The sequence below is a fragment of the Crassostrea angulata genome, chromosome 2, assembly GCF_025612915.1.
Source record: "Crassostrea angulata isolate pt1a10 chromosome 2, ASM2561291v2, whole genome shotgun sequence".
Classification (NCBI taxonomy): Eukaryota; Metazoa; Mollusca; class Bivalvia; order Ostreida; family Ostreidae; genus Magallana; species Magallana angulata.
In genome coordinates, this window is record NC_069112.1 from 68,846,067 (window position 1) to 68,862,973 (window position 16,907).

A 16,907-nucleotide genomic window follows, 5' to 3' on the forward strand; every position below is an offset into this window, starting at 1 on the left:
GAAAAAAAGACAAAGAAAGGAAAAAGAAAATTCGCTCAGAAAATTTGGCGAAAAATGCAGGTATAAATCATAAATGATTGCTGTATATCATTTTATTTTGTTTACAATTTTATTAGTACAGAGAGATATAAAATTAAGCATCATTAAATTATTGTATTATTAATGGATTTTTTTTTATTTGCCATTCTATTTCCCACCAGGTCTCTCCACCCAAAATTATGAATCACAATCAACTGCAGCAGAGCAAGACAAAAGCTCAAGTTTTGAGGTAAAATTTACCAGACTTTTGATTTTACTTTGTAAATGTTAAAACATCATTTTTAGAGAAAAAGATTCATATTAAAATTTTATCTTTAGGCAGAAAAACCAGACTGGTTGTGTAACTATCTTTCACAACAACAGCACTTTGAGAAACAAAGACTTACAAGAAAGCAACAAATGAAAATTTGGTACCAACAAAATAAAGAAAAGAAAAAACAGTATGAAAGAAATAGGTATCAAGATGATGAGAAGGCCAAAAGAAAAAAGCAGTACATGAGAGAACAATATTGTATTCCAGAGAATGCAGATAAAAAGAAACAGAGGATCAGGAAAAATTACAGTTTTCCAAAGATTGCAGAAAAAATGAAACGGAGTATGAAGGAAAATTACAGTATTCCAGAGAATGCAGAAAAAAAGAAACAGAGTATGAAAGAAAAATACAGTATTCCAGAGAATGCTGAGAAAAAGAAACAGAGGATCAGGAAAAATTACAGTATTCCAAAGATTGCAGAAAAAATGAAACAGAGTATGAAGGAAAATTACAGTATTCCAGAGAATGCAGAAAAAAAGAAACAGAGTATGAAAGAAAAATACAGTATTCCAGAGAATGCTGAGAAAAAGAAACAGAGCCTCAGGAAAAAATATAGTATTCCGCGGATTGCAGAAAAAATGAAACAGAGTATGAAGAAAAGGTACAGTATTCCAGAGAATGCAGAAAAAAAGAAACAGAGGACCAGGGAAAACTACAAGATTCAGGAAAAGTCACAAAAACAAAGAGAATATGTAAAACAAAAATATCAGATACCAGAAACAAGAAAAAGGAAGAGAGAACAAAGTTTACAAAACTATCACACAAAGAAAGCTAAATCACTAACTAATGGTGATGGAGCACTTCAGAAATTTAGAACCTTATGCAAAGAATATCCGATTTATCCATGTGTTGTATGTGGACGGATAATGTTTCGTTCGCAGGTTCATAAATTTGTCAAGAAGAAATACAAAAAAACACAAATATCTACTTTACTGAACAGTCTTTCAGCAACCACTATCGAACATATTTGTGTTTTATGTGACAAGACCATGAAAAATGGCAAAATTCCAGCACAGGCCTTAGCTAACAATATGGATTTCAGTACTGCTAGAGCCGAATTATGTGAACTTAATAAACTGGAGAGACACCTGGTATCTCCAGTAATTCCATTTATGAAAATAGTCAATTTGCCAAAACATACACAAAAAGGAATTCATGGACCAGTAATTTCAGTTCGCTCAGATATTACGAAAGTTACGACAACTTTGCCTAGAAACATTTCTGATGAATCGTTCATCAAGGTAAAACTAAAGCGCAAGTTGTGTTTTAAAGGCCATCATCTCTACCAGGAAGTACGTCCTAATAAAATCTTCAAAGCACTTGATTTTCTAAAGAAAACAAACCCACACTTTGCAGGTTAGTCATTTTTAGCAACTTATGGAGTACGAAGAAATTCCTTTTTTCCTTTATGATGAAAAATGGTACAAATGTTCTTTTTTTTCAGATATAGAAATTAAAGATGATATATTTAAAAGTGGAGAATATCTAGATGATAGTGAAAACTACTCAGCTGTAGATACCAGTGGTAAGTTTTAAGTGTTTTAAAGAATGTCTTTACATTGTTAACATAAACTGAATGAACACATTTGAAAAAATATTACAATGATAAAATTTAAGTAAATTATTTACAAAACAGGTGCTGATAAGGAGAGGGAATCTGAACCTGGAAATAATGACCACAATGAAAGCAACATCAATGCTGAATGTGATGGTTAAAACTATTGAACTGTTGTTTGGAAATCCATGTTTTAACAGAAGTCTTGGGGCACTTTGTTGGTGCATCAGAAGTAAACAGTTAAATAACGCCTTTTTGTTTTCAACAGATCCTGACACAGAGGAAGAAGAGTCAACAGAAGAATCTGAACTGGAAATAATGACCACAATGAAAGCAACATTAATGCTGAATGTGATGGTAAAAACTATTGAACTGTTGTTTGGAAATCCATGTTTTAACAGAAGTCTTGGGGCACTTTGTTGGTGCATCAGAAGTAAACAGTTAAATAACGCCTTTTTGTTTTCAACAGATCCTGACACAGAGGAAGAAGAGTCAACAGAAGAATCTGAACTGGAAATAATGACCACAATGAAAGCAACATTAATGCTGAATGTGATGGTAAAAACTATTGAACTGTTGTTTGGAAATCCATGTTTTAACAGAAGTCTTGGGGCACTTTGTTGGTGCATCAGAAGTAAACAGTTTAATAACGCCTTTTTGTTTTCAACAGATCCTGACACAGAGGAAGAAGAGTCAACAGAAGAATCTCATGACTTTGCACCACCACTTGATACATCTCTTCAACCATCAGACTTAACACAGTATTATGCTGATCAAAATCCAAACTCCATATTTTGTATTGCCCCGGCAGAAGGAAACACACCAACAAAAGTCATCCATTCTGAAGGACAGGCATTTCCAATTCATTTCCCAAATGGAAAAAAAACATACACAGACAAACGCAATACAAAAATATCATTGAAACGGTATTTCAACAGTAGATTGTTTTCAAGTGACCATAGATTTGCTAGTGATCCAGAATATATATTTTTTGCACAGTATACAGCAGCACTTGAGGAAATCTTTTCTTCTGTTTCTATTGCAATGCGAAAGTCAGTTGATTTGAGCCATTTGACCTCATCTACCTTCTTGGATTCTTCCAAAATGAAAAAGATGCTTAAAAAAGATGAATGTTACCGCTTTTTGCAGGCAGTTCGCGGTTCCCCAGCATACTGGGAAAAAACCATGCGAGATCTTTTTGCCATGCTTAAACAGCTTGGCATACCTACATTTTTCATAACTTTTTCTGCAGCAGAAAGAAGATGGACAGAAATTATGGAAGCAATTTGTCTCCAGCAAGGCATTGAAGTTCCTAAAGACCCTGATTGGCAGCAGTACTACAACATATTGAATAGCAACATTGTAACTGCTACACGGATGTTTGATAAAAGACTTCATGATTTTATTAATCAAGTCATTATGAGTCCATCCAATCCTATTGGTAAGGTAACCGACATTTTTGGAAGAATTGAGTTTCAAGCAAGAGGTTGGCCACATTATCATGGACTAGTTTGGATTGAAAATGCCCCTGAATGGCAGAAATCCCCTGATAGTGAAGTCACAGCTTTTATAGACAAGTACATTTCTTGTCAAATACCAAATGAAGAAGAAAATAAGGAACTATTTGATATAGTTTCCTCAGTGCAACTACACAGTAAAGCACACACAAAAACATGCAAAAAAGGAGGAAAAGATTGTCGTTTTAATTTCCCTCGCCCATGCTCCTTGCAAACATTTATTGCCAGTCCACCCAAAGATGAAGACATAGAACCAAAACAATCAAATAATTTAAACAAAATGTCAAAAAACACTGCTAAAGACATTCTGAAAAATTTTTGGGATCTACTTACCGATGAGTCGGACTTGTGCACAGCAGACATTTTGAGCCATGGTAACATTACCCAAGAGATCCTTCAAGAGGCACTAAATGTATTGTCACAAAGACCCACAGTGGTTCACAGAAGAGAAGCCAAAGACTGTTGGGTGAATCCTTATAATCCTGCTCTTCTACATGCATGGAATGGTAACATGGATATACAGTTTATACTAGACCCGTATAGCTGTATTATGAACATAATGTCCTATATTACCAAGGCAGAAAAAGAATTGGGAGAGCTCATTAAAGCTGCCCAAAGAGAGGCAAGACAGAATAATGAAGAGGCAATACAGGAGCTCAGAAAGCTTGGAAATGTATATCTCACCCATCGGGAGATAAGTGTTATGGGAGCAGTCTACAGAGTTTGTGGTCTAAAGCTTAAACATTGTTCTCGAGATGTAGTATGGATTCCAACTGATACAGAAAATACCAGAATAACATCCTATGCATGTGATAAAATCCAATGCATCTCGTGGTGATGACAACATATGGATGACAAGCATCTTGGATAGATATCTAGCAAGGTCATTGACAAATGAATTTGCCAATATGTGTTTAGCAACTTTTGTATCAAGGTATAGAGTGATAGCAAACTCCACCCATACAGAAGAGGCAGATTTAGAAGAGGAATCAAAGACAGAGACTGGGAAAAAAATACGGCTGCTTCACAACATGGGTACAATTACAAGAAGGACCAAAAACGATGCAGTCATTAGATATCCAAAGTTTTCACAATCCAAAGATCCTGAGAAATATTATTTTAATTTGTTGAGATTATATTGTCCTCACAGAGAAAATAGATTTCTTCCATCTGAGTATAACTCCTTCCAACAGTACTATGAAACAGGAAAATTAGGATTGACGTTAGTTTGTAATATTGTTAATGAAAATATGAAACAATTCCAAAAACTAACTGATCAGCTTGATGAGACTTGGTCCCTAATGAAAGACAGGCCTCCACTGGAAGAAGCATGGGCTCAAGTGGCACCTAACTCAGAACAGGATAGAATTGAAAATGAAGAAGAAAAGGAATTGCTCGATGATGAAGAATTTCTTTCAGCAGTAGACATTCCTGAAATGAAATCTACACCACAGACAAACAAGAATTCATACTCACAGAATGTGTACACGGAGCCAAATCCCAATACCATGACTGATGAAAAGCTTTTGCAGATGTACAGATTGCTGAATAAAAAACAAATGGAACTGCTCAATTTTATAAAAGAGTGGTGCTTGCAGGTGTTACACTAAAACTCTCATGACAATTTTCACATATTTCTGACAGGGGGAGCGGGAGCTGGAAAGTCTTTGCTCATTCACTGCATTTACCACATGGCAAACAAATTATTTCACAAGATACGTGAAACACCAGATGATGTCATTATTCTTAAAGTTGCTTACACTGGAAAAGCAGCTTTGAACATCAATGGTCAGACTATTCATTCAGCCTTTGCATTGAAGAAGAACATGAAAGCCCAGTATCAACCTCTAGGTGAAAATGATTTAAATACTCTACGAGCCAGGCTTTCAAACATTCAGCTACTTATTATTGATGAAATATCAATGGTCAGCAAAACGGTTTTGTCATATATATCAGGAAGACTAAACCAAATCAAATCCCTGCAGCAGAATTCAAAACCATTTGGGGGCATATCTGTTCTATGTGTTGGAGATTTCTACCAGATACCACCCGTGTTTGGCAAAAGTCTTCTTTGCGTTGACGCAGGAGCTCTTCCACAACACCTGTGGACTTTGTTTAAAGTGCACAAATTACAAAAGATAATGAGACAGAAAGAGGATTTACTTTTTGCAGAAGCTTTAAACATAATTCGAACAAAGGATCGTGATGATCCCATGAATCAAGATGTGGAAAATCTCTTGAGAAGTCGTTTGGAAACTTCAAATTGTCCAAGTGATGCAATTCATATCTTCTCTACTAATGAACAAGTTCGTCATCATAACCTTTCCAAACTACAGCAACTTGGAAAACCAATAATCAGCATGACAGCAGTTGACATATTACATTCGTCAAGTGGTAAATTGTTTCAAAGACAGACACCCTTTGAGAACTTAGATACCTGCTTACAATCTGAACTGAAACTGGCAATGGGTGCTAGAGTTATGTTGACAGTGAACATAGACACAAGCGATGGCCTAGTAAATGGAACAGTAATAGATATTGTTAATGGAAGTATGCCATACGGATTTCCAGAATATATTGTATTACAGTTTGACGATGAGCACATTGGTAATAATTACAGAATTCGTAATACTACACAACCGTGCAATGACAAATGTGTACCATTTAGAATCTTGTCCCAGAAAGTGCAGTATAAAACTGGATATATAACAAGATTCCAGTTCCCATTTACACTCTCTTGGGCTTGTACTATTCATAAAGTACAGGGACAAACATTCAAGGAAGTAGCAGTGTCGCTCAAAAGAGTTTTCAAGGGTGGAATGCTATACGTTGCACTCAGTAGGGTCACACATCTTGAGGGACTGCATTTACTTGACTATGACCCTTCTGTGATTTATGCTGATTCTAGTGTAAAACAATCTTTGGATCAAATGGAGGTTTTGTCACTCACAGACTCTGTCCTACAGCCCAATGAAAGAGAAGATAATTTCTTACTTCTACATCACAATGTACAGTCACTTAGAAAACATTTCCCAGATGTAAAGAAAATGCTAGAATTCTACTCGCCTAATGTTTTTTGTGCTACAGAAACATGGCTTGGAGAAGACTCAAATCAGACATGTTATGATGTTGATGGATTCAATCTAGAATCTGTTAATAGTGTCCAGGACAGAGGGGCTGGAGCTGCTGTTTATATAAAAACTGATACCACCTTCCATATTGTAAAAACTGATGCTAAGGATGACTATGAAATGATCTGCATTTTCTTTCCCAAAATTAGCACGATGGTTGCTACTGTGTACAGGCACTGCAATGCCTCTCTTGCATCGTTTTTACATGTACCACAGTGTTTGCTTGATATTTGCAAAACTAACATCATTCCTAAGATTGTTGTGCTTGGTGACTTTAACAACAGCACTGGTGAAATAAGTAGATCATTTCTAACACTTGAATTCCAGCAGGTAATCCATTCCCCAACAACCATTGCCGGCTCAACTCTCGACAACATTTTTATATGCAATATACCATCTTTCAAAAGTGGAGTATTATCGTCCTATTTTTCGTTTCATCTGCCAATTTATATTTCCATTAACATATGTGAAGTTCAGCATGTAAAAGCAGAAAAGAAAAAAACAAGTGTAAAAGCAGAAAAGAAAAAAAAACAAGTGTAAAAGCAAACACCAAAGTCCAGCCAATTGTTAAAAGGTATAAAAACCTTAAAAACAAAAAGCTTATTACTGATAAACAACAGATACCAGACAAAAGGAAAACAATTGTTGGATTTGAAGCTGATTCTTTCACGCCACAGTTTCCCTTACCCTATACACCTTTTATGACAACATTATACCAACATCTTGGTTTAACAGCGAGAGTAGTGGATATGTGGTGTGGGAACAACAACACACTTCATCTTGTACAGTGGCTACAAACTGTTGGCTTCAATGTTGTTCCCACACTTGGTACCCAACAATACAGTGTTTCATGTGGCTATGTGGCAGCAAACACTGCATGGATATTTCATAATGCAGAATTAAACAACTGGTTGGAGGTTGAAATTCAACCTACGCTGGACAAATGCATTATTCATCAGTATAATTCTATAATTGGTATACCAGGCCATGAACCAACTTTTCTAATGGATACTCAGATTATCGAAATATTGGCCCATCTCCACAATGCTGAATCAAGTTCTGTGCCTTTTACATGGATTGATGGACCCATGCCCATTAATTTCTTCATTCTGGGATTACGTCGTTCCCTTTCTGGTAGAAAAACAAGGAAAGACTCTAATCTTCGGATTGGCATTGTCAATACAACTCCAACAGATTCATCAACAGTACTTTCAGGCGATCACTGGATTACAGTTGCATATAAACTTTGCTCTGTTTAATGTGTATGGTGTGTATCTGTTATATTATCACATTGATCCAATCTGAAATGCTGACAGTATGTATACTAAATAGAAATAAAACTTAATTTTATTTTACATCACATATGACACAAATATCACATATGACATATATCACATATCCTCAAGTCTCTGGCCATGAAGAGCAAGAAAGAGGCGGGTCAGCTCAATATACCATCTACCGGTACATGTAACAAGATGTTTTGTTTTAAAATTTCCCTCCTATCTTTTAAAACTGAAGGCCCATTTCAGGTTCTTTCCATTTTGTTACAAATACATAACAAAGGGGAGACATGTGTTTTTTGTTAAAAAAACAATACCCACTAGTTTTTTTTAAAATGCAATAACTAGTAAGTAGTTGAGGAAGAAAATGTTCATATTTGCTTATATATTTTGATCGCTTTACAAAGTGGGGGGGGGGGGGCAGAACGAAAATATAGGGCATTGGAAGTTAACAACTTAACAATGTACTCCTACCAAATGTTTAGTTCTATATCTTGCGTAGGATTTTCTTTTTCTGGTAAAAAATAATATTTCATGAAGGTACAATGTCAAAGATTACGTGTATGCAAAAATAGGTGTAAAATTCGAATACTTTACATTATTTATTTTTTGTTTTTCTACCGAGGGACCATACGGCACACTATTTTTTGAACGCCCATTGTTGCTCAGGTGAGCGATGTGGCCTCATGGGCCTCTTGTATTAATTACATTGACTTCCTTTTCTCTGGAGAAAATGTTATATTATAGATATTTAAAGCAAAAAAAAACAAACCCTAAAACTTCAAATCACAAATTATTGCATGCATGTACTAGTAATATGTAAAACCTAGTGAAACACAAAATATACTAGTATAGGTGAATTATTTCATGAGATATACAACATTGTTCTCTAAATTGAACTTAAATTATTTGTACGAATTTGAAAATACAACATAATAAACAGACTAAAGGTAATTATTGACCTTTTTTTTCCCCTTTTTTACCCCCTATAACAATTCGTTTAAGGGGATCACAAATTCATTGAATAATTTAGTAGAAAACTGTGATTACGAAGAAGGCATCATTTTGTTTCAGGTTATATTTATACGATATAAAATAACTTTGTTAGCTAGTTGGAAATCGCATTACAACCAGAATCAAGTAAGTAAAGTTTCAATGATGTTAACCTTTACTACTATTATATGTAAACATTTTCATAACCGTTTTCGTAAATAATTGCATTAACAAATAATGATAAAGTTTAGAGCTAAAAAACTAAAAAAAAAAAAGTACAATTCAACACCATGAAATGGTTCTAATAACGATATACCTTCCATAATTGAAAAATTTCAATTACGTATAACTACAGGTACATTTGCAAAATTCTTTTATACTAGTATGAATCAGTAAACTGGGTTGGGCAGTTTCCGCATTATAAACCGCGAAGCTATTAATAATTTTTCTACCTTTATTCATTATATAAGGAACCATCAAATTAAAAAAAAGAAAAGAAATCCAAAATATTAACTTCAAGAATTCTTTTAATTATTGGTGGTAATATTTTACAAAAAGGGAGCATATCAATTGGTTTTAAACTTTCGATATTTCTTTATTTACTGTCATTGGCACGATATGCGGTTTTTTTGGCGATTGATTTACGATTTTTATACAGAGAACACAGTATTTTACTTTAAGTCCAGCGAATTCTCTAATTGCACTCCCCTGAATATCTGATTAGATTGATTTACTGTATATTTATTTTATACTGGAAATGGTGCAATAAAAATGAATATTTTACACAATGATATTTGTTCAAGTATCATTCAGAGAATTCTCTTAATGCAGTCCCCAGAAGACTTTATAATTTATTTAGATTGGTTTACTGTGTGTTTATTTCATACTTGGAATAATACGTCATGAAATAAATAATTTATGCAACAATATTAACTTAAAAATCCAGTGATAATATTTCATTGCAATCCTCTGCACCAATTTTTATTTTTTTTTCCGGGAATGATGCATTATGAAATGAATATTTTATACAAATAATATTTGTTTACGTAAAATTCAGAAAACTTCACTCAATGCAACCCCATGCACTAATTTTTATTCATTTTTGATTGATTTACACGGACTTTTACAGCACCGAATAGACAAGACTTGCGTGTATCACCAACTCAGAACCGAAAAGCTGATCTCGGTTTTGCTTTGGTCGTAGTCTGCTTCAAATAATATAGACATTTGGTCATTTTTCAATCGCAATATGAGGTTCTGCGTCTCACACCGGGGTCTGCTTTGTATGTACGCCCTGGGTCAGCCTGAGGTTAGCTCCGGGTCCTCCAAAGCAGACCAGAGGCAGAACCTGAGCGGATAGAGAAAGCAGACCAGGGTTTGGTTTGGGTCTGCTTTCTGTAAGGTTTGATATGATCGGTAATTTATATTTTATTTTTAGATGAATATTTTGTTGTTTATGAAAATTATCTGTTTCTACCAAGTGCACAAATCAGTCAATACTTATTGCACTACTTGAAAGCAGCAGGGTTTATAGAAACATGTTCACATGCAGCTTTACAATACAACATTAGAGAGAACCGGCAGGTAAGTAAATCGCTACCGTATGCAGTTCAAATCAACAATTTAATATTTTTAGGATTTCCTAGGAGACTGTCTCTTCTGCACAACTGGCATTTCAGTTTCTGACGACTCTTTACTCGAGTCATTTGTCGACTTTTTGGTTCTTAACTGTGGCAAGAAACATTCCTTTTCATCATTTGTTAGCCATCTCACTGGGACAGCTTCTACACCCCCTTCATCCAGGAACTGACAATTATTCCTGTGTATAAAAAATTGTCTGAATTCAGTAGCCTTCTACATTTCAATTTCTTTTAAAGATATAGGTTTTCTTGCAAATTCAGATGGAATGCTGTTTTTTAAGTTATGTAAAGCAGAAGAAATTTGAACAATAACCCTTGTCCCAAGTCTACAACACAATAGGACCTTTCATCCTTTCATCCACAAAAGAAGCAAACGTTCATTACTCCTAAGCACACTAAATGCATATACTCTAAAGGTATTTGAGATACCATTCCTATTTGAATCTGTGTTAACGGAGAAACACCCTTGTAGTGATCTTCATCATCTCTATTTGCAAATGAAGCATCTGTACGGAGAGATGCATTAGTCTCAGGGTATGTCATTTTACCTATCCATGTACCATTTTGTGTACACTTGTCGGACCCATGATAGCCTGAAAACGAGTAGGTCGACACAAACGAATCACCTTTTATATGCAGTGTTGAAAGACAAATATCAAAGTCGAATTTAATTGATTTAAATAAATTGTATGAACCTTTTCTCTTCTCTTTTCCAAAAGAGTTATCAAGTGGTACAGTTGGATGTTGTATAAATTTACTTTCATAATGGTTGTGATAATTATTTTACATGCAGTTCTTGGGATGAGTCTATCTCAGAACACCTCACCCTGTGTTTGTCAATACGATCACAGAATGGGGATGGCCTTCTGTCCTTATGTACGAGCTTGTCCGGAATTTGTACCCAATGCTCAGGTGGAATGTGCAATAAACGAAATAATTTTGAAACCAAACACATCACTTGATCAAGTACAGATCCACGGGGAATGTGACAACATATCGGCATACAGGCGTCTGTGCATGTATGCAGTTAAGGAAATAAAGATGCAGTCCACCCGCGAAAGTTTCCTTTGTTCAGGTAATTTCAGTTTTTCTAAATAGTGCAAATATATATTTTAAAATGGAGTTCTAATTGGCGAAGAGTAATTACTCTATGCTCGAGGGCTAATTTATCTGTTAGGGGAATATTTTTCGATTTTATTTGTAATTTAATTTTAAAAACCAATTACGGAAAACAGTTCATTTATTGCATTTTAGAGTTGAATGTTATTTTTTTTTATTTAAGTGCGTAAAAAATTTCTAAAGAGTTTTAAAAATCTAAAAAATCAAGAAATTGGATTTCAATAGTTTTGTCACTAATCGATAGGGAGATAACATTATTGTTACATGGCCTCGCCGATCTCTGAATCTTCTTTTGATGTGCAATATCCTGCATGTCACGTGACACCGTTATCGTTCATTCATCATGGCGTGTTCCCTTGTGAACGGGCGTGTTGTTTGCCGAGGTACAGAAATTTTGCTGATCTCATCGATTCTTGTAGATTTTGTCTCTTTTTTAATAGGTTTAAATGCAATTTGTAAATATCAAAGAAGATGAAGTGGAAATTTCAATTTTATCTGTAGATATGACCACAGCGAGAATTGAATGGGGGAGTGCCAGTGAGAAACGTGAGTAATCTCTTCTTTAGTCAATATGTTTTGTTTTTAGATTAATATCGTTTATTGAACAAATTTGTTTTAGATTTCTGTTAAATTTCGTGGGAAAAACTAACACTGTATTAAAGTTTTATTTTGCTGCGCGTTCGAACGTTACGATCGAGCGCGCGCGCGAACTGGCGTAATCTGGTTTTTTTCTCAAAAGATTGAGCAAGCTAAGTAATGAAAATGTATGATCAACTCTTTTGTGTGTGCATGCTTTTTATACACTCCTCTGTTAATATGGAGAAGACAGCAATTTGTTAATGTCGGAATGTTTTTATCTTTATTTAAAAAAAAAATAATGATTTTTCCCTTAAATTTAGATGTAACACACGGGGCGGAGTCGTCTAGGCTATACCAAAACTTATTGACGACTGACGTGACCGAACAGACTCCTGTCAACAGTAGCATGCTAATTAATGAAACGAATGCATTTAATAGTACAGACATCCCGCACGAATCTACTTTGTTCGAAAATGAATCCCTGACAATGACACATGTAACTACCCCCCATGTTTTCACTGCTACGTTGCATGAAAGTACAGCGCTTACCCAATCAGTAGATCAGTCCACCCCCCTATTGAACACTCCAAAAACACTATGTCTGACTTGAGTCGCTTGGCTACAAATATTACATTACCAGCTGTAGTTACTTCCTCTTTGCATGACTTTTTACATTTTACCTCAAATTTGACGGACTCGACGACTACTGACATACAAACTGGAGCCAACACCACCGGATCGGCAAACAATGAGTCTCGTGGTACGAAACACGACAAACTGCTTTACATATTATTTTTTTGTACCCATTTTATTATTAGCATGTTTTTTATATACTGGTATGAAAGAAATTTTAATCGTAGACGAAAACACATACACGTAACTCGACACATTAGTGAATGTGAAAATGATGATGATGATGTAACGATGTTTGAAATGGCGCAGAAATAAATAATTATTTTTAAATGTATGACTGCATGTTGTTTTGTAGTTGTTTTTCTTTTATTTGTTCTTGCTTGTTTGATTGTTGTGTTTGTTGTTGTAATTTGTTGGTTTTTTGCATGAACTGAGCATAGGTACAAGACAAGTAAGTAATTTTTATTATGAACTATATAACGTTTGATGGTGTTTTTTAAAAACAGAGATGAATAAAAATACATTTTTTTTTATTTGTTTATGCTATATGTAATGGTGGTCTTTGATATGGCTTTTAAAAATCATACATTCTTATCACAGTGAAGTAATATATTTTTTACTATTCTTAGTGAACGAAGCGTTTGATATGGCGCTTTCCGCCATCATCATAGCGGCATTCGTCGCTACAGGGATTGCGTTACGGTACCTCCTCAGGAGATACCGTGACTTCATTTTGAAGAGGGAGAGGAGGCCCACGCAACCAACTCGTCCTCGTCCAACCGCCCATGCTACAGAGCTCACGTCCTTTCAGGAACAAACCAGAAGGAGCCCGTAACTCCACCCTCTGCAAGACGATCGCTGTCTATGCCTGTGCAGACCCCGCAGAGGGGCTTCTCTGTAAGAGAAGATTTGATTGTTGTGTAAAAATATTCAATTAAAATCCTCCGATAACAAAACTTTAAAACTTGCGTGGTGTTTTTTTTTACTGTTGTTATCTGATGAGACGAAAGAAATATCTGCATTTTTTTTTTTTGCTGTAACTTTAAATAATTTTTCCAGAGAAAGGGTTGTGGAAACAAACAAGAAAACAAATGTAAATATTTCTTTTAAAGTCTCGGAATGTATGAACGTTTCAAACAAAAAGGTTTGAACAAAGAGAAATAACCTTATGGATAATTTGATCTGCTGAAAAATAAAAACGATGATTAAGATCACCAAGAATTGTGTATGAAATTGGTCAATAGTAATGTTTGACAAATAAGAAATAAATACTTATACCAAATTGCAATAATACTTTCCTCTTACATTCGTCTGAACGATGAAAAGGACAGTTTATTGAGCACATTAGAAATGGAAAAAAAATGGTTAATAAAATTATAACAAATAGTAAATCTACAAACAATTTCCTAAAGAAACATATTTTTGATTATTTGTTTAACAATTTAAAAATAATGCTAAAATTGGAGGAAAAAGTCGATATTTTTAAATGGTATTACTCATTAAATACGCCCACTTAATTTAAAACCCAATCATTATGAACAATTTGAAATGTCGTCAAAGGCAATAACCAATGGAAAAATTTTCAGATTTTCTGTTATAAGTTCCAAGATTTTTTTATTCCTTGTAGTATGAACTTGAATTACTTTGACTCCGCATGACGTCTTTTGATTTTTTTTTTCATCTCTTCTAACTTTTGAACAAGATGTTTCAGTGTGGATTTTGCCATTTAATATTCGATTCGTATGACAGTATGACGGGTCATGAGAAAGTACACGAAAACAATGCGGGGTATGTTAATTTTTTATCATTTTTTGTGTGTCTGCGATTACGTTTGTGTGCAAGCTAGGGTTAACGCATACCGCATACTCTATAATGCAAGAAGGATAACTCTATAAAGTCAAACTCACACACACACTCTCTCTCTCTCTCTCTCTCATTCTCCTTTTTTTAACTCTTTTGATCAATATTAGTTTTAATTTTGATCAATTCATTTAAATATCGAATAGTAATTTACACAAAAAAAGATTTTGATTAATAATTGGTATATATCTATAGCGGTAAATTTTATTGGTTATTTTTTTTTATTTAGTTCGAAAGTTCGTCATCTAAAGTGCCTTTTATTGACTGTACATTGTAACTATATTGAAAAAAATAGAGTACAGACCCGTTAGAATTTGTTAGATTTCAAATAGTAGCAGAGCATTACACCAGATGAAGAGAGACCGATTTGCGGTAGGGTTAACAACAAAAGACGGGAGAGGGGAAGGGCCAGAGGAAGCTCAGGAAGTGATAGAAGCAGAGGTCGTGAATATTAAATTTTTAAAATTAACATATTTAAAACCGGATTAAAATCATGTTGTATGATATGCTTGAAGTCATGTTAGAAGAAATATAGAAGTCATGGTGAAAATGAGAGAAATCAGCAGTTGCATGTTCTTTTGTTTCATGTCCATTGCAGAAGAAGAGGTTTCTTTTGAAGACAGGTATGAAAGAAATCATCTGTCAACTATAAAGAACACTTTCTCACCTTTAGGAACAGGAAAAGAAGGAAGAGTTCTGGTCTGAAAATTAACTTTAACAGCATTTTCTAAAGAAGCATACAAATTAATGTGGGAAATTATTTAGAAACAAAGTTTGATCCCAAAATTTAAGGAATTGGAGAGGTTAAAAAAAGCATACAATTTCAACATTCCTGATATTGTTGGTAAAGCCAGACATCACACAGAGAAGAACACCTTCAAGCTGCTTGGTCCGATTTTATAGGACGGTTATGGTTGTTATGCGTACATGTTTAATAACAGACATTGTAGTAGTTTATCCAGTCAATAAAGCCAAATTTCAATGAGAAAAATAGATACAATTTTTTAAAACAAAACAAATGACATAAAAAAGCTATCGTTATTTTGCCTCATATTATAATTCGCTTCTGACGTGGAGGCGGAGATGATTGCATTACGTCTTTGACATCGCTTTAAATAAAGTCTAAAAATGTGTAGTCTTCTCTTTGACTGTTTTCACAGTTTTAATATTTGTAATGCGCCTGATCAAATGCCTAATGATCTTATCCTTTCTAGTTTACAGCAACCAAACAAGCTCTGAAAGCCAAACAAAAAGATCTTAAATAAAAAGGGAAGAGCAATAGGTCACAAAAAGCAGATCCGTTATCTGACGATGATATCAATATTCTATATGACTCTGGAGTTCTGGGAGTTACCCCCCCCCCCCCCACCCTCAGTCGCTGTTGAACATAGTATGGTTTAACAATGCCACCCATTTAAGGTTGCGTGGCTCCAGAAACACTTTAACCTCTGTTGAGGTGATAATTCATTACATAAAAACCATGATGGCACATAATATTTACAGCATTATGAGTGACAAAACGCACACCGGTGCTAACACGAGTGACACAAGAAAAGTGCTTGGCAAAATATTTTCAATCTCGATTTGAATGAAAACAACTCAATTTAAATTTATAGGAAATATGCAAGTTTAAGACCACAGGGGTTTTGTGAACCAAACGATCCTTTTTATATTGCAACTCCTCGCACTATGCCATTGTTGGACAAAAAAACGACAAATAGTTCATGAAACAAAAGTTTGGAGTGAACCAAATTAGGAAAATTATGAGGAAAATGAGTGAAAAATGTCAAAAATTGCAGAATCTGGAAAGCACCTTACAAACACAAGCACGAGAAAATACTCTGTCCAAATATTTACGTATGAAGCACCTACAGATATAATGCAAGTAAGCGGCCACAAAAATGTTAATTCCATCAATAATTACTCCAAAATCACAGTTACAAAACACAGAGAAATGTCCAAATATTGTCTACAACGAAAAATAAAGAATATAGCACAAGTCCACATGGACAAGCATCAGCCGTAGGAAGCATTCAACAGGCCCAGTCGCTGTTTGAAGGGGCAATCTCGCACGCAAACAATAGGGATTTTTTACACTTACCAAAGTGCTTGCCAGGACTTCAAGCCACCACCAGCCAAAAAATCAAAATGAACGTAAATTCTAACTATGTAATGAACTTCGAATTGCTTGAATTGTATTGAATTTGGTTCTTGTTACACACAAATAAACAACATCTCGTAACGTTTA

At 34.7% G+C, this 16,907-nt stretch overlaps 1 protein-coding gene across 1 annotated transcript; it reads left to right on the forward strand.

The window, feature by feature from the left end:
- The first annotated feature begins 217 nt into the window (after positions 1-217).
- LOC128174780 (uncharacterized) lies at positions 218-5,034 on the forward strand. Its single transcript, XM_052840240.1, has 8 exons — positions 218-268; positions 358-1,708; positions 1,797-1,877; positions 1,989-2,063; positions 2,578-2,844; positions 3,160-3,353; positions 4,002-4,145; positions 4,705-5,034. Exons 2-8 carry the CDS (start codon positions 439-441, stop codon positions 5,032-5,034), a joined length of 2,361 nt encoding a protein of 786 aa, XP_052696200.1. The 5' UTR covers positions 218-268; positions 358-438.
- Positions 5,035-16,907: the final 11,873 nt, after the last annotated feature.